Consider the following 18,413-nt stretch of genomic DNA (forward strand, 5'->3'; position numbering starts at 1 on the left):
CCGCGGTTGCTGGTCCGTCCGCTCGCTGAGGCCCCCGCACTAGGACCATGTACTGGCGCCGCGCAGCGCTGGTGGGGACTCGGCTCGTCCCGATCAGGAGCAGCTCAGCGGGCCGGTTTGAGGGGCCAGCGGGAATTTCGGGCTCCGGGTAAGCGGCTCTGCGAGCAGCACGAGCTGGACGTGGCTGTGCGGCCTCGCTGGGGTCTGGACCTAGCGGTGGGCGGAGGCGGCTTCTTCCCGGGCGCTCGGTACGCCCCGAGTCGATCGAACCGCTGAGGCGCCTCGGAGAGCGGGAGGCCGGGAAGGGACCGAGAGAGAAGGTGCCTTAAGCGCTCTTGGCGATTTCGGGACCACGCGATCTTCAGATTAAACAAGCCTAAGTCTTGCTGGCTTGAACCTCCCCTTCTCCTCGGTTACTAGATAAAATACAAGATGCCCTAATAAATTAGTATTTCAAATAAACAGCGAATAATGGTTTGGCTTAAGTATATTCCAGATATTGAACGGAACATACGTAGGCTAAACAGTTATTCGCTGTTTATCTGAAATTCTAATTTAACTGAGCGATCTGCATTCTCATTTGCTAAATCTGGCTCCTGCGGCAGGAAGTGGAAGTGGCGCTTTCTACCAAATGGCCAGGTCTTCGAGGTTGGACGGTGTCGCCTCTGGCTCGAGCGAGGTTGGTGAATACCCGCGGCCCCGAGGCCTGCGTTGCGAGACCGCCTCCTCTCTGCCCGCCTCACTCCCGTGCGGCCGGTCGGGGCTGTCCTTCCAGCTCGCCTATCTGTACATTCATCCCTCTGTCTGGGACGTTATTCCTAACTCCTCGATCTGTTAACTTCTGCCAGTTTTGCAAGACTCGAGGAGCTCCTTGATTAACCTTCTCTGCTAAACTAGAAACCTCCTCCACAAGGTGCCAATCACATAGTGTAACTATTTGACAAGTCCTGGAGGTTCAGTGGTGTTTTTACAGTGATACTATCCCTTCGGCATTTCAGCCCTTTAGCACATAGTACGGAGAGGGCAATGGCACCCCACTCCAGTACTCTTGCCTGGAAAATCCCATGGATGCAGGAGCCTGGTAGGCTGCGGTCCATGGGGTCGCTAGGAGTCGGACACGACTTTCACTTCTCACTTTCCTGCACTGGAGAAGGAAATGGCAACCCATTCCAGTGTTCTTGACTGGAGAATCGCAGGGGTTGGGGAGCCTGGTGGGCTGCTGTCTATGGGGTCACACAGAGTCGGACACGACTGAAGTGACTTAGCAGCAGCACGTAGTAGGTGTTCCATAAACGTGGCATGGCTAGTGGCTACTTCATTAATGGAGAAGAGAAACGTGTATTGAACAACTTACTTTCTTTTTCTTTTTCTTTACAACTTACTTTCTTGACTGGAATTGGAGAAAAGTGCCTTCCAGCAGCTTTCTCTTTTCTTTGGCAGGGAAGGTGACGTTTCAGAGTACACCTTCCACTTCGTCTTAGTAGGAAAGGAAATATGGTCTTAGAAGGTCTACTAGAATTCCTGCTTCTAGAGTAGATGCAAATAGTAGGTGCTTTGGGAATGCTAATTAAGTGTTGGAACTGAGATGAAAAGGATGTGTTCTCTTAGTTAATAAGACAAATAGATTGATGTGTTGTTCCACCTAAGCTCCTACTTAGGTCCACACCTTCATCCTTTAACCTCCATTTTCTTTCCTGAAAGCTAGATAGTAAATGATGTAGGCCTTTGTGATATTAGTAAACAAATACTTTGACAATGCTATTTTGTACAGATAGCAAGTAAAACTTTTCTCTTTCATATGTTTGGATATATATTTGCATATTGGGTTGCTCTGAATGGATCTCATCTGATATATTGTCCTTAATGTTTAATTGCACTGCTCTTTAAAATTCATTTTAGGATGGGGAACATCACATCATCTTTGGGAAACGCAGCAACTGCTCCTGTGAATCAGATCCAAGTGAGTGATGGGGGACATGTAGGAAAAAACTTTCCTTGTTGGAAATAGAATTGTCATACATATTTAATATGCTTATCCAAACTTGACATAGTCTAGAAAATTAATTACTAAGTTAATATATTTTTAAATCTGCTATCAAAATCATGCATGATACAAAGAAGTTCTGGATCGTTTTCTTAGTTTTTTTTTTCCTCATAAATGAATTTATGAGATTTATTCTTTTTTTGGCTGTGCCAAATTGCTTGTGGGATTTTAGTTTCCTGACCTGGGATCGAACGTGTGCCGTCTGCAGTGGAAGCACAGAATCCTCACCACTGAACTGCCAGGGAAGTCCCTATGAGATTTATTCTTAAGGTGCCTTTGCTCCTCTAAGTTGGGTCTATGATGCTGACTGTTCTTTCTGTCTCCCCCACCTCAGGTTTCCTGTTGTTACCAGTCAGGGTGCCTTAGCCAGGCATACTGTTCGTTTCTGCCCTGAGAAGCTGTTTCTCCGAGAAGCTGTTTCTCTAAAACATAGAACCTAGTTTGCAGTAGTTACTCTGTGACTGATCCTCTCAAGGATACTGTGCACTGCTGTGTTCTCTTGTGTTTCTCTTGCTTGAACTGCAAAGCCCAGTTAAGTCTGCCGCAGGAAATTCCTCTTGTGTGTATGTTTTTCTACCCCTGCAGCCTACTGCTGCTGCTGCTAAGTCGCTTCAGTCGTGTCCGACTCTGCGAACCCAGAGACGGCAGCCTATAGGACATACGTATTTCTCTGTCCCTCACCACCAAACACCACTACACACAAACAATTTCTGCCTTTGGTTTATTTGACTACAAAAATATTCACTCACAGCTGCTGAATATAACAGTAATGTTGGAGACCTGTTGTGAGGGATTGCTTCTTTTAAAATAAGAGTAGGAACTTCCCTGGCATTTCGGTGGTTAAGATTCCATGCTTCCACTGCACGGGGCACAGGTTCAATCTCTGGTCATGGAACTAACACCTCGCAATTTGGCCAAAAACAAACAAACAAAAAGAATATGAAACCATGAAATATTTAGTAAGGACAGGGTTGAGAAAATGTGAGAAGAAAGGTTCAAGAAACTGTGACACTGTCATCCTGAGTTTCTGCTCAGTTTGGAATCTCTCAGTTCAGTTCAGTTGCTCAGTTGTGTCCGACTCTTTGCAGCCTCATGGGTTGCAGCACGCCAGGCCTCCCTGTCCATAACCAACTCCCAGTGTTTGCTCAAACTCATGTCTATTGAGTTGGTGATGCTATCCAACCATCTCATTCTCTGTCATCCCCTTCTTCCTTTCCCAGCCTTCAATCTTTCCCAGCATCAGGGTCTTTTCAAATGAGTCAGTTCTTTGAATCAGCTGGCCAAAGTATTGGAATTTCAGCTTCAGCATCAGTCCTTCCAATGAATATTTAGGACCGATCTCCTTTAGGATGGACTGGTTGGATCTCCTTGCAGTCCAAGGGACTCTCAAGAGTCTTCTCCAACACCACAGTTCAAAAGCATCCATTCTTCGGTGCTCAGCTTTCTTTATAGTCCAACTCTCACATCCATATATGACTACTGGAAAAATCATAGCGTTGACTAGATGGACCTTTGTTGGCAAAGTAATGTGTCTGCTTTTTAATATGCTATCTAGGTGGGTCATAACTTTTCTTCCAAGGAGTAAGCGTCTTTTAATTTCATGGCTGCAGTCACCATCTGCAGTGATTTTAGAGCCCCCCAAAATAAAGTCTGACACTGTTTCCACTGTTTCCCCATCTATTTGCCATAAAGTGATGAGACCAGATGCCATGATCTTAGTTTTCTGAATGTTGAACTTTAAGCCAACTTTTTCACTGTCCTCATTCACTTTCCTCAAGAGGCTGTTTAGTTCTTTTTCACTTTCACCATAAGGGTGGTGTCATCTGCATATCTGAGGTTATTGATTTTTCTCCTGGCAATCTTGATTCCAGCATGTGCTTCATCCAGTCCAGCATTTCTCATGATGTACTCTGCATATAAGTTAGATAAGAAGGGTGACAATATTTAGCCTTGATGTACTCCTTTTCCTGTGTGGAACCAGTCTGTTGTTTCATGTCCAGTTCTAAATGTTCCTTCTTGACCTGCATACAGATTTCTCAAGAGGCAGGTCAGGTGGTCTGATATTCCCATCTGTTTCAGAATTTTCCACAGTTTTTTGTGACCCACACAGTCAGAGGCTTTGGTGGAGTCAATAAAGTAGAAGTTGATGTTTTTCTGGAACTCTTTGCTTTTTCTATGATCCAACAGATGTTGGCAATTTGATATCTGGTTCCTCTGTCTTTTCTAAATCCATCTTGAACATCTGGAAGTTCATGGTTCACATACTGTTGAAGCTTGGCTTGGATAATTTTGAGCATTACTTTGCTAGCATGTGAGATGAGTGCAGTTGTGTGGTAGTTTCCGCATTCTTTGGCATTGCCTTTCTTTGGGATTGGAATGAAAAGTGACCTTTTCCAGTCCTGTGGCCACTGCTGAATTTCCCAAATTTTCTGGCATATTGAGGGCAGCATTTTCACAGCATCATCTTATAGGATTTGAAATAGCTCAACTGGAATTCCATCACCTCCACTAGCTTTGTTCATAGTGATGCTTCCTAAGGCCCACTTGACTTTGCATTCTAGGATATCTGGCTCTAGGTGAGTCATCACACCTTCGTGGTAATTTGGGTCACGAAGATCTTTTTTGTATAGTTCTGTGTATTCTTGCCAGCTCTTCTTAACATCTTCTGCTTCTGTTAGGTGCATACCATTTCTGTCCTTTATTGAGCCCATCTTTGCATGAAATGTTCCCTTGGTATCTCTAATTTTCTTGAAGAGATCTCTAGTCTTTCCCATTCTGTTGTTTTCCCCTATTTCTTTGCAATAATCACCGTGGAATCTCTACATCACTATTTGTCAGGGCTTCCCTGGTGGCTCAGATGGTAGAGAATCTGCCTATGATGCAGGAGACCTAGGTTCAGTTCCTGGGTCAGGAAGATCCTTTGGAGAAGGGAATGGCTACTCACTCCAGTATTCTTGCTTGGAGAATCCCATGGACAGTGGAGCCTGGTGGGCTATAGTCCATGGGGTCTCAAAGAGTCACATGCAACTGAACGACTTTCACTTTACTATGTTTCAGCCTCTCTCTCTAAATTTATGGTCTCGGGTGTCTCTAACCTGAGGCAGCACAGTGAGAAAGGAGCACTGGCTTTGGTTTTGGGACAGAGTGGGTGGAATCCCATCCAGTGCTGTGAAGTCCTCAACCTCAGTTTTCTCATCTGTAAGATGGATTCAGTAGTATATCTCTGGCCTGTCTAGCTCTCCCTGAGATAGACTTCTGTAGTAGTAAATATTGAGAGTGAGCAGAAGAGAAGCATGGAAATAGATTTGCATACACATAGACTCCTGAGAGTCCCTTGGACAGCTAGGAGATCCAACCAGTCAGTCCTAAAGGAAATCAACCCTGAATATTCATTGGAATGGCTGATGCTGAAGCTGAAGCTCAATACTTTGACCACCTGATGTGAGGAGCCAACTCATTAGAAAAGACCTTGATGCTAGGAAAGATTGAGGGCAAGAGAGAAGGGGATGACAGGATGACGTGGTTGGATGGCATCACCAACTCAGTGGATATGAATTTGAGCCAACTCTGGGAAATAGTGAAGGACAGGGAAGCCTGGTGTGCTGCAGTCCATGGGGTCGAAAGAGTTGAACATGACTTAGTGACTGAACAACTGAACAGACACTGGCTTGGAACCCTTCTGACCCCCGAGGGCATATGTAACTTCTGAACCACTTTGTCCTACTCTCTGATTCTTGACCTTCATCTTGAAGGTGCTGCTTATGACTCGCACTAGGACAACCTAGCAGATGCTAGATCTGTCCATTCAGAAATTCCCGAAGGACCTGGGCATTGACATGCACAGAGCTCAACAAACTTCACCCGTGAAGTTGTGACGCAGATGCACAGCGAAGCCTCAGGGTCTTTGTGACGAAGGCAGGCAGGATAGCTTCCAAGGCTAATATAGCTTCCAGGCTGATGTTAGAATTATCGGGAATGTTTTTCAGAAATAGTTTCTGACTTCTGCCTCAGACCCACTGAGTCAGCATGTCTGGAAGTAGCTTTTCCAGGAACAATGAATGCTGGAGACTATCTTATCAAAACAGTGATGACAGTTGTTTTATTTTTTTACTATAAAGATATACAAGGAAGGAGTGGAAGTTGAAGGGAAAAACTATTGTGTATACCTGGATCCTTGAAAGCCTTAAATTTTGAAGAGAAATCATACATCACTGGGGCTTCAGGTGTCACTAGTGGTAAAGAACCTGCTTGCCAATGTAGGAAATGTAAGAGACATGGGTTTGATCCCTGGGTCAGGAAGATCCCCTGGAGAAGGGCATGGCAACCCACTCTAGTATCCCACGGACAGAGCAGCCTGGCAGGTTACAATCCAAAGGTTTGCAAAGACTCAGACATAACTGAAGTGACTCAGCATGCATGTGTACGTCATTTTTCACCATTGAACAGTAAGGAAGTGGGTTGATCATTTTGTAAAATATAAAAATACCGAATCACAATGCTATACACCTGAAACTAATATAATAATGTAAGTCAGTTATATTTCTGGAGAAGGAAATGGCAACCCACTCCAGTGTTGTTACCTGGAGAATCCCAGGGACAGGGGAGCCTGGTGGGCTGCTGTCTATGGGGTCGCACAGAGTCGGACACGACTGACGCGACTTAGCAGCAGCAGCAGTTAGATTTCAATGTTAAAAAAAAGCAAAGAAGGAAATTCTCCAGTGGTCCAGTGGTTAGGACTTCAGGCTTCCACTGCCAGGGACATGGGTTCATTCCTGGTTGGGGAGCTAAGACCCCATGAGCCGTGTGGTTCAGCCAAAAACAAAAAGCAAAGAATGGTTAAGATGGTAAAAAAAAAAAAAAAATTTTAAGAGACAGTTAAGTAAGGAGTTAACTCCTGAACACCTGAATATTTGAGAAGTAGTATGACAAGAGATTAAGTATCTGGGCTGTGGACTCAGACTTGTGCGGGTTCAAATCCCAGCTCACCCGCTTAAGAGCTGAGGACCAGGGTTAAGTTATTTACCCTCCTCTCTGCCTCAGTTTCCTCATGTATGAAGTGGAGGCGATGATAAAGACCTATCTCAGGACTGTAGTGAGGTTTAAGTGAACTAGTGAAGGTAAAGTGTTGAGAATCGTGTTGGCACACAGAAGTGTCTGCTGTCTATGAATTGGTGGTGATTACATGCGTTATTCCTCTGTGCCAACACTTTCCACCCATCACATCCCTTTTCCCTAATAATGTTCCTTTGTCCTCAATCTACAGATGAGAATTAGATGACATAGGCTGAGTCTGAGCCCTGAATTGTGAGGCTCCAAAATCCATACCCTTCCTACTATATCATATATCTCCTGTATCATGATTCCTTTCTGAGAGGAAATGTCTAGAATTAAAATGATCTTTTTGTTTTTCTTCAGGAGACCATTTCTAATAATTGTGTGGTGATTTTCTCCAAAACATCCTGTTCTTACTGTACGATGGCAAAAAACCTTTTCCATGACATGAATGTTAACTATAAAGTGGTGGAATTGGACATGCTTGAATATGGAAGTCAGTTTCAAGACGCTCTTCACAAAATGACTGGTGAAAGAACTGTGAGTCCATTCCCTGCATTGCTTTGCCCCAAAGTGGGTGGTGAGCTGGGTCACCTTGGGCCTGTGTCCTTGTGTAGGGAAAAGTGAGCCAGACATACTCTGAGAGATTCATAGACCAGGAAACAACAGAGTTCTATTTTAAAAAAATTTTTACTGTGTGTGTGTGTGGGTGGGTTAATGGTGTTGGCGTGAGTGGTGGTCTATAAATGGTTGACATCCTCCTGGGACTTTTTCAAGATGAAACAATTCTTCTTTTCTCACTTGAACAGTGCAGATCAAGGGTGCTTCATTTTCTGTACTAATAAGAATGCTTTTGGGCTCCGTGTTTTTAGATTCTTGAAAATCTGAGGATGTTCCCATAATAATAGAGGAAATTCCATGGTTGTCCAGTAGTCAGGACTCTGAGCTTCCACTGTAGGGGACTGGATCCCTGGCCAGGCAGAATTAAGATCCTGCATGCTGCATGGTGTGGCAAAACAAACAAACAAACCCAAAAGAACAAAAAAGAAATATAATGGCAACATTATTTTTCCTTCCTGTTTATATGTGCCATTTTCCTATTTATATGTGCCTGTTAAGGAGTTAATAATGTACTCTTCCCCTTTAGTAAACAGTGGTAAGAACCACTTAAACATCATTAATCATTAGAGATTGCTGATTGCTTTATTTTGCCTTTTATATGGCAAAGTGATGAGGAGAAAGGGATTGAGAGTCAGTTTGTCCTGGGTTTAAACCCCAGTTCTGTCCCTTACTTTGTGATCTCAGGCAAGCTCCTGTGCCTCCTTTGCCTCCAAAATAAGACTAAAAAATAGTACCCACCTGAAAGGTTGTTGTTTAGACGCTAAGTCTGACTTCTTTGCGAGCCCATGGGTTGCAGCCAGGATTTTCTAGGCAAGAATACTGGAGTGGGTTGCCATTTCCTTCTCCAGGGGATCTTCCCGACCCAGGAATTGAACCTGTCTCCTGCATCGGCAGATGGATTCTTTACCACTGAGCTAACCAGGGAAGCCCCACCTAAAGGGTTGAAAATTTTAAATAGGTAATTATCAAAGAGCTTTATATAGTGCTTTGCCCATAAAAGCACCCACAGAGTAGCATGTATTAGGATCCTGTGAATGGCTTTATACTTCTGACACCCAGGGTGACATCTAAACTTTTGTTTATCCAACAGGTACCACGAATATTTGTCAATGGAACTTTTATTGGAGGTGCAACTGACACTCATAGGCTTCACAAAGAAGGAAAATTGCTTCCACTAGTTCACCAGTGTCATTTAAAAAAAAAGTAAGAGGGAAGAACTTTAGTGATGTAAGTGCATATAACTTTTGCTAGTAATATGTCACTACATATTTAAAATGATATTGCCTGATAATGTCTTTTAAATATTTGAAGGTGTTTTAAATATATGAATTATCTTCATGAAAAGGTTGTAAAAAATAATGAACAATAAATCACTGTGGAAATATCTTATTTGCCAATTCTTCAGTAAAAAAAGATATTTAAAACTGAAGGAGCAGATAACAGGTGACAACCTGGACAGACGGGCATCTGAAGTGAGTGCTGCAAGGGACAGTCCTGTGGGTCTAAGCAGCTGCCCAGGTGACATGCCAGTCCCAGATGACCAAGAACTTTGGTCTGATTATGCAGGGAGTTGTTGCCAAGCGGAGGATTAACAGAAAGACTTTTGGGTGGGGGGACGTAAGTTTTCAGTTAAAAAAAAGCATAATTGTTACTGGGAATGAGGGTTTCAACATAAATTTTGGGGAGACACATTCAGTCCATAACACCATAAATTATAGCTGGATAAAAGTCTTAATATAAATCTAAGGCAAAACTAGGTTTGGGCAGCCGTACTTTCCAGAATCATAGGTTAGAAAGAAAATGGTGATCGTTTAAGAAAAAGTATGATCTTTTTTGGGGGGTCTTTGATTTTTAATGTTAAGATCTGAAAGACTAACTGTTTAATATTTTTTAAAAAACAGGCACTCTTTCCCCCTCACTTTTACCACTAATCAACTTAGACATGAATTGCCAAAAAATTTAACTGGGAAGCTGAAAAGCTGCTGGGAAAAAAGGGATTTTTAAAATATATTTGAGTTTCACTGTTTACTAATACTAAAAAAAAATACTATTTGAACAACTTTTTTAAAAGGCAAGTTTCCCAATTAAGGTTTAAAATAAAGTTTAGGTTTGCTCATCTGTGAGGAAATATTTACAGTTGATTCCTGAACAAGGCAGGGATTGGGGCTCCGAAAACCACCTTGAAAATCCAAGTGTAATTTAGAAATCAGTCCTCCACACCCTCAGATTCATCCAGTTACAGACTGTCTAGTACTGCAGTATTTATTACTGAGAAAAATCCATGTCTGAGTAGACCCACACAGTTCAAACCCACGTTCCAAGGGTCAACTGTAGTTTGTGATCTTCCTTTCTCCATTCAGCTGTTCACTGCCATCTTTAAATGGAGAACTCTAATATCGAATGAATGTCTATAAAGTTTTGGTGGGTATACTCGTATGTAGTTTCAATTCGTATGTTCTCTTCAATTCCTATGGCTCAGATCTTAGAACTTATTTTTATTTTTTTTCTTAGAACTTTTAATATGAAAGTTTGATGGGAATTCAGAGAAATCTCTGTAAATTGGCACTTAGAATATTTTTATTTGCATAGTTGAGTTTTGGTGTTACCTTTTCCCAAAGGCAACTTTTATTTTCTATTTTTTAAAATTTTGTAGTTGAAGTATCGTTGCTTTCCAGTGTTGTGTTAGTTTCAGGTATAAAGCAACGTGATTCACTTGGATTATATACCTATTATATATGTGTGCATGTGTATATATATATTCTTTTTCAGATTCTTTTCCCTTATAGGTTATTTCACAGTATTTAGTAGTTCCCTGTGCTATACAGTAGGTCTTGTTAGTTAACTACTTTATATATAGTAGTGTGTATATGTTAATCTCAAATTCCTAATTTATCCTTTCCTTCCTCCCAAAGGCAACTTTGAATAATTTTTTTCCCACAAAAGAATCTTGTTTAAACTCTTTAAAAAATGTGTATTTTTATTAAATGTAGTTTTGATTCTATAATACCTATTGAAAAGAATCCTCAAGCACATATTTTAAATAAACACTGAGGCATTTCAAGACCAGTATTAATGATCAAAACTTAATTTCATTTTATTTAACTATTATAAGATTGAATATTCAAATACTGTAAGATTATAAAATGTAAGGCCAAGAGCCTTACATCTTGTAAGCCATGCATGCTAAGTCACTTCAGTCATGTCCCACTCTGTGGCCCTATGGACTGCAGCCTGCCAGGCGTCTCTGTCCATGGAATTCTCCAGGCAAGAATACTGGAGTGGGTTGCTGCGCCCTCCTCCAGGGGATCTTCCATTGAACCTGCGTCTCTTGTGTCTAACCTGCATTGACAGGCGGGTTCTTTACCACTAGTGCCACCTGGAAGCTTCTTACAAGGCACATAATAACCTTAAAATTCTGCTTTCAAGAAATAAAGACAAATACTTGATGTGCATAGAGTTTATTTGGTACCTCTATCAAATTCTACAATAATACAAGTGACTAGAAACAGTTCACATTGTGCCCACCTGCACTCGATGTCTAAAATGATTTATCCAGTATGGGTTTTGCAGGGCTACACAGGAGAGTCCAGATTTCACAGTATTGGTGGAAACTATTTTGTCATGAAACAAATTTCATACATTAGTGTTTCATCCATTTTTCTATCAGAAAACACCAGAATTACATTGTTAGATGTGTTATTTACAGTGATAACTTGGAAGACTCAACAGTATCAGTGAGTTTCTAGGAAACCCCCGCCCCTCCTTTCAGGGTCCTTTTCCTTTAAAATGGAATGTGTTATAAATCAGACTTTATATACTTTAAAGCACCAGCGTGACAATTTAAAGTTTTCTCTCATTTTTATAAAATATTCCTGCTTTAAAAGGCAAAGTGAATGTAAAAATGTGAGTGTAATTAAACATCACTGGCCTGGATACTTCTTATTGCAACTGTTTACAACTGTATTCACTTCTTTGAATGAATTGGTGGTAGGCTTGAAAGAATATATTTGCCTTTTGTCTTGAAAAATTCCCTTAAAAAATTAATCATTTTTGGAACTGTACAACTTTATTTTTCACTCAGAGTGTTTAAATATGCAGCTTGGTCCTTGGAGATCATGTTACATAGAGTCCAGCTTCTTGGATAATTTGTTATACAAAACAATAAAAAACCTTAAACTATCACAAGGTATTACTGATGTTAACAGTCATGTATGTGTAACACATCAGTGTCCTAGATTATCCTGTTAATGGGTGCTTAAACAACTAATGTACAATCAGATTTAAAACTTGTTAAATTTCCATTCTTTATGTAAAAGAGAAAGCTGTAAAAGAACCTCAAGTTCTATACTTTAGAAATACTGACACTATTAAGGCATTACTTAATGAACAGACCCTAAGCAAAGTATGTATGCCTGTGTTAGAGAGCTAGTCATATTTTAAGGCAGTCAGAAGGTTCATTTTTTCACTTTAAGGCTCTTATATACTTCAGTTTTACTCTATGCAGGCATTAGTCTGTATCATTTAAATACTGAGTGGTCAAATACGGAAATCAAAGCCTTTATATAAAGAAAATGGAGATTTTATAACTAGATTATAACAGTTCTTCCCCAGCCAATTTTTTTAAAGCTGATTTCATATATCTCATCCCTTAGGAGAATTTCTCCATTATCAGAAGCTGACAATAAAAGGAAGAAAATATAATTCAGATGCATTACAAGTTATGTCTAGTCACACCATTCCAAATTACATGCAGTCCATCTTTAGCAGTGCAACAAAAATATTTTTTCTCGTTACTATTCATTAATTATATAATATCTTTGATTTGTCCATGTATAGATTCTAAACAGTTTGCATTGCAAATATAGCTTAATAAGCCATTTAAACAGAGGTTTCAATACAATGATTGTATTGATATAATGGTCCATCAATTTTGTGGTAATGATACATAAAATAGCAAGGCTTTAACCCCATTTACTACCCTTAACAATCCAAGTGTTCACTAAGTGAAACGTATCTAACTTACTATTTCTTTTGTTCATGTAGAGATTCTGATAGCTTCTAAAAGCAAGAAAAATTTAAATATATTTGAAAATGAAATATTTTCACTTCTGTTCATAAAATTACTATAACATGGTGGTACTAAATTAAATAGAAGCAAACAGAAAAATTTTCTTAGGCTCAGAAATATCTTTTATATGTCTTCATTGTATTTACAAAATTAATTCTCATCGAAAATAATCACATTAATTTCAGTCAGAATTCTGCAACATATCTCCTAAATTTATGTTTCTTTTTACCGATTTCCCATATAATTTGGTATTTTCAGTTTAGGAAAATGTGTCATTTATTATAATTTCTATTCAAACAGTTAAGTTTAACTACATTATTAGTTATCTTTTTTTAAAATTATTAGTTTTCTACATGAAAAATACTACCATAGGATTAATTTTTAAATAAACATCATAATAATTTTTCAAAAGTAAATAAAACACTTACCAAGTAAAAAAATGTTCAATGTGAATACAAGTCTTATTTATAAGACCTTTTATACTACAAGCCATGTATACAGAAGCATCGTCAAGTACTTGGTAGACCAAAGATTTTGTGGGTAGTCTTTATAATTATGGAAATATGAGCACTGAGATGTGCTACTTTCTGAGAGTATCCAGTTATTTATTTTTCAAAGAGTGCTTTTTCTAAGAGCCAGGTACACTTATGATTGCAAACAAAGGCTGAATAACTAACCCTACTCAAAAGGCCACAAAATTTCTGCGTACAGCTTATATAAAAGTTATACAAGTTACCTTGATTGGGAAGATAATTTATCAATTTGATTATTGTTCTAGGAGACATGCCTGTTATTAATTTGAAAAAAAATGTGACCTTAACTCTATGTGGAACAAAAAACACTCTGCAAAAGATGTATCCCAAACCGAATACAGGTGACTTTCTTGTCATTCACGTTATTACTCAGGTAGAGCAGGAGTACAAAAACAAAAGACCAAAATGTCAGAAGAAAGGAATTTTAAAAGGGAAAAAAAAGGAAAAAAGAAAAAAGGAAAAAAGGTATAGAAGTAATCTTTCAACAAATAAGGGACTAGGGAGCAGGTATATGGGATATACTAGATTAAACTGCATACAGTAAGTACACCTAACTAGTTCAACTTACCTTTTTTTCCAAATTCTCCCTTGTGCATGTTTCCATTGCAGCTATCTGACATTTCTCTAAAGGGGTTTATCGCCTTAACAAATCACCCATATAGACAAGACTAGAAGTTTTCATTTTTGATTACTTACTGTAAGGGCCTTACTGAGAAATGTGTGGGTACCTTTAAGTCAAATTAAAATAAGTCCAATAAGTGATCACAATTATTTTATCATTTAGATGTAGCTTTATTGTGCTTCTAAAGACGTTTCTCATGTAACTGTCAGATCCTCACATAACTTTAAATTTCCCAAATAACTTTAAATTGCTTTGCAGAAAAAAAGCCTGATTAACTGATATTCTATCATGTATAGATTTACCTATTATTTAAAAGGTTATGCAAATATTTCTAAGACCATCTTCTTATTTAGAATATGAGTTTGTTTTTTAATGGGATCTTAGACTTGGAATATATTACTACTTTCTCTTATCAGAGAATGATGACATTTCCCATTCAGAACAGGAAGTGTTTAAAAAAATTACTCAGCTTAATGAGTTGTTTTTCTAAAACACTTTATCTTTCAAAACGTATACCCTATTAAAAGTTTTAATTTTAAAGAAGTTCTAATTTGTATTGCAAGCCCTCTTCCCAATTTTGACTTTGATACAGATATAAATTCATTGATTCTTCTATGATCCAAGGATTAGATATGGTACTTTTTAAGGAGAGCAAAATTGAACCACACAGGTTAAACTGGTTGTCTCCAGTCACACAGTTAAGTTAGAGTGAAAGAGGCTCCAGAGAGATGACGGTACATCCCATTCACTGAGCATTTTCCTCACCAATATTCCCATAAGATGATCACTAAACTAAACAATACAAGACAGTGTTCCTAAGTGGAATTTCCTAGAAATTTCAATTAACAAGGAAAGGGTAGGATTATAAGATTAGTTTTTCTTTCTACTAATTAAAACTATATCCTGAAAATATTTATGTATTTTCTGGGACATAAAGTTTATTTTTCTTAGGGTTGTTTTTTAAAAAGCAACATTTTCCTAATCAACAGTAATGCTAAAAGTAATTCAGAAAATAAAACTTCTTTATTACTTGAGAATATTTTATTCATAATGAGGTAAAAGTTTTTATTTTTTCTATATGACTATGTTATATAGCAACAGGTTATTAAGATATTAATTGTGCTTGAGGGTCACTATGAACTACAAAAGTATACATGTTCACAACTTCTCTGTTTTTCTACTCCTAAAGCAATCATGTATATACATTAATTATTTCCTAATACCTAAAAAGATAAAAGTCTTGAATAATTCTATTTTATCCCTTACTCTTGTAAGTAAATGTCTTCCCACAAAATGGTACTTTTTAAGGATAGCAAAATTGAATCACACAGGTTAAACTAGCTGTCTCCAGTCACACAGTAAGTTAGAGTGAAAGAGGCTCCAGGGAGATGACGGTACATCCCGTTCACTGAGCACTTTCCTCGCCAATATTCCCATAAGATGATCACTAAACTAAACAATACAAGACAGTGTTCCCAAGTGGAATTTCCAGTGAACACTGGGATGAGAATGAGGAGGCCATTGCTAGATCTAGGGCTCCAGTGTCACACTCTCTCAGACCTCGGGTTCCTAGCCTAAGTCAAAAAACTACCTTTTACATTTCTAAGGTTATTTCCAGCTCTAAAGCTCCATATTTGAAATAAAGCTACCTTGTGTGGTGGTCTTTAGTTTTCTTTCTCAAATCTTTAACATTTAATAGACTTTTCTATGTGACTTCAAAAAGGCCACAGCTAATCTTTCTTCTCTGACGGATTTATTAATATTAGTTCCTGAATATTCTGCCTAAAAACAATATAGAAACAGTATTTAACCAAGGAAATAAGCGTTTATATTATATTCCACTTAACATTTCTATTAGGAATAAGAAGTTAGATCATGTTATAATTTTTAATTTAAGACCTTGGGTTTATGTAATGAATTCAAGTATGATTACATAATTCTATTAGGTTCTTTAAGCTTTAAATTCAATCCGAGCATAATATTTTAATGTATCAAAGTAGCTATCATTTCAAATCTAATGCCTGACAGAAGGTAAAAAAACCAAAGATACCAGAAGCGATGTATTTTGTGGGTGTTGGGTAGTGATGCCACTAGCTTTGTTGACCAAAATCTCAGGTAAATCACAATATTTACAAATTGCTACCAGTTGCCTTGAAGGAATGGCTACATAGCAGATAAACCCAGTATAAATATGTCAAATAAGTCTGAAAGGGACATTTTCTTGTCACTCCCAGAGCCCAAATTTCTCATGAAACAGAAGAAAATATACAAATTCTAACATTACTTAATCCTTCTGCCCCCTAACATAAAATCTAACCCCCAAGCACACAAGTATGTGATTTACACTTATTGTTTGACTTTTCATAGTGAGAAGGCTTTAAAAATCCCCAGTAAATCTTTAAATACATTTAAAGAACAATACATAAAAACTAAAGTTTTATGTCCACATTATCTTAAGCAACCATGATATAATTATGAGCAAATATATTGGCATTTCAACAGCTTAAAGCTCCCCACACAGAAGGGGTATTTGCTCAAGGAAATAATGCACTTTATAATGAATAAGAAGTTTAATATACACAAATAAGAAAAATTTAATTTCCTATAGACTGGTTAGTGGTAATATGCCACTCAAAAATTGCCTTTCAAACCTGAAAGACCTAGCTTGCTTTTTTTTTTCACACTATCAAAAAAGAGTATTTTGCCACAAATGAATAGTAGACAAAGAGAGGAGGATGCCAACATGTTTACAATTAGAAATATCTAAAACTCATTTATAATTGGAGAAAAAAAGTAATTAAAACAAAATTTTAAAGTAAGGTAAAATATTTTAAAGTAAGGTATAACCAGATTATGGTTATAGCTGAGATTTTATCTGTCATATTTTTCAGATTATGAGTAGGGGAAGTTAAATGCTTGAAACATCTTATGTTTTCATTTGTGAATATGAAAAAATGTGTCCCTACATGTGGCTATGTTGGTAAAAGCCATAGGAAACCAACAGATCATGCCCCTCACAGCAATAAACAAACAAAAACAAACCACAATAGACTTCCTCAGCTGACACAAACTTTAGTATCACTTCTCAAAGGTTTCCATTATGTTTCTGGTTAATGGTAAACAATCCTGTAAATGTAAATTAACCCTCAGAAACAGAGTATCTTTTTCACTGACTGAGAATGCTGCTATTTATGAGATCGGTGAAAACTGTTAAAGCAATTTGTAAAACTCATTCATAAGCAAATGTCTTGGTGGTTGTTTTATCCCCTTGGTATAAAAATTTACAAGGAGTTTCATAATCACAGTACATGGTCCAGTGCATTTCAGAGTATTTGGACATTATCAAAGCTGTCCTTTACCAATGAAAACATTTAAGAAAACTTAAAGGCATTTCTCAAACAAATGACATGATATAGGACTACTTATACTTTTGGCTCTCACTTCTTGTAAGTACAAATGTGATCATTCACCAAAGCAGAACTGTTTGACTATTTTACAGTATCTCAACAAGAAGTTTTCTGTTAGGTAGAGGGGGCTACAGTGTATTCTGAAGCTATTTCCCAAAAGCTAGTTTAGTAGAAAGAACTTTGGGCTCATCTTATTGTTCCTTCTTTTTTTTTGGTAAGGTAACCTTTCCATTATGCACATACTGTACCATTGTCTGACTTCTTTCAGTGGATTAAGATTAGCTGGGAAATAGCTGTTTGTTTTTAGCGAGATCACTGATGGGAGTGGACCTCTTAGATTGTGCTGGTGCTTATGGTTAAATCATATCTAATGTGAAACTTCGAATCACATCCAGAGCTCCAGTATCAAAGCCACACATGTCCAGCATGCCTCTATCATCTGGGTCTGCAATGGTAAAGCCACTTGATGTCATTCCACAAACAATCAGTTTAGCTGGAATATCCATATTCTGTAGGAAAAGATAAAAGATATTTAAAAAATAGTATGTTAATAAGCAAAAACAAATAACCTCCAAAATTAAAACATTTTAAATCCTATCACAGCTTTTCATTACAAAGCCAATTTGTGTTTCCTCCATAAAATCTGTCAGTCTTCTGGGGCCAGAAGACTTCAGAAGAGAATGTGATCTTTAGAAGTATAGACAATTAAACATGTGAACAGCCTGCCTGAAATTCCTGCTTCTCTGCTGAATGTTATCACTCATTTATGGACACAAAATACATTTCTGAGCAGCACAGGGACTCTGTACTCATGAAACCTGTCAGAATGTTCAGAGACATCAGACATTTTTAACAGCACATCATACACTGGGGCAGTATGTATGGGTACAAATAAGGAAAACAGTTCCTGGGGTTATCAATTTTTGTTCTATGACATTGCTATGTATGACATATATAAATGTTGTAACTATAATGTCAATGTAATAACTTGTTCTCTGCAGCTATGATTTAAGGCTACAATACTTGAGTTATTGAGAAAGACTAACAATCACTGAGTGTGCACTAT

General features: G+C 38.2%; 2 protein-coding genes across 2 annotated transcripts in view; one reads left to right on the top strand and one right to left on the bottom strand.

The window, feature by feature from the left end:
- The window catches only part of GLRX2 (glutaredoxin 2), a 19,791-nt gene continuing 1,378 nt past the window's right edge, over positions 1–18,413 (top strand). Inside the window, exons 1-4 of the mRNA XM_068985832.1 lie at positions 1–148; positions 1,900–1,960; positions 7,460–7,636; positions 8,808–8,944. Of these exons, the coding sequence (XP_068841933.1) occupies positions 48–148; positions 1,900–1,960; positions 7,460–7,636; positions 8,808–8,924 (456 nt within the window). The 5' untranslated portion in view covers positions 1–47 and the 3' untranslated portion in view covers positions 8,925–8,944. The remainder of the gene's footprint in view (positions 149–1,899; positions 1,961–7,459; positions 7,637–8,807; positions 8,945–18,413) is intronic.
- The window catches only part of RO60 (Ro60, Y RNA binding protein), a 13,764-nt gene continuing 10,162 nt past the window's right edge, over positions 14,812–18,413 (bottom strand). Inside the window, exon 8 of the mRNA XM_068985831.1 lies at positions 14,812–17,856. Within this exon, the coding sequence (XP_068841932.1) occupies positions 17,704–17,856 (153 nt within the window). The 3' untranslated portion in view covers positions 14,812–17,703. The remainder of the gene's footprint in view (positions 17,857–18,413) is intronic.

This window comes from Capricornis sumatraensis, chromosome 14, assembly GCF_032405125.1.
Source record: "Capricornis sumatraensis isolate serow.1 chromosome 14, serow.2, whole genome shotgun sequence".
Taxonomy (NCBI): domain Eukaryota; kingdom Metazoa; phylum Chordata; class Mammalia; order Artiodactyla; family Bovidae; genus Capricornis; species Capricornis sumatraensis.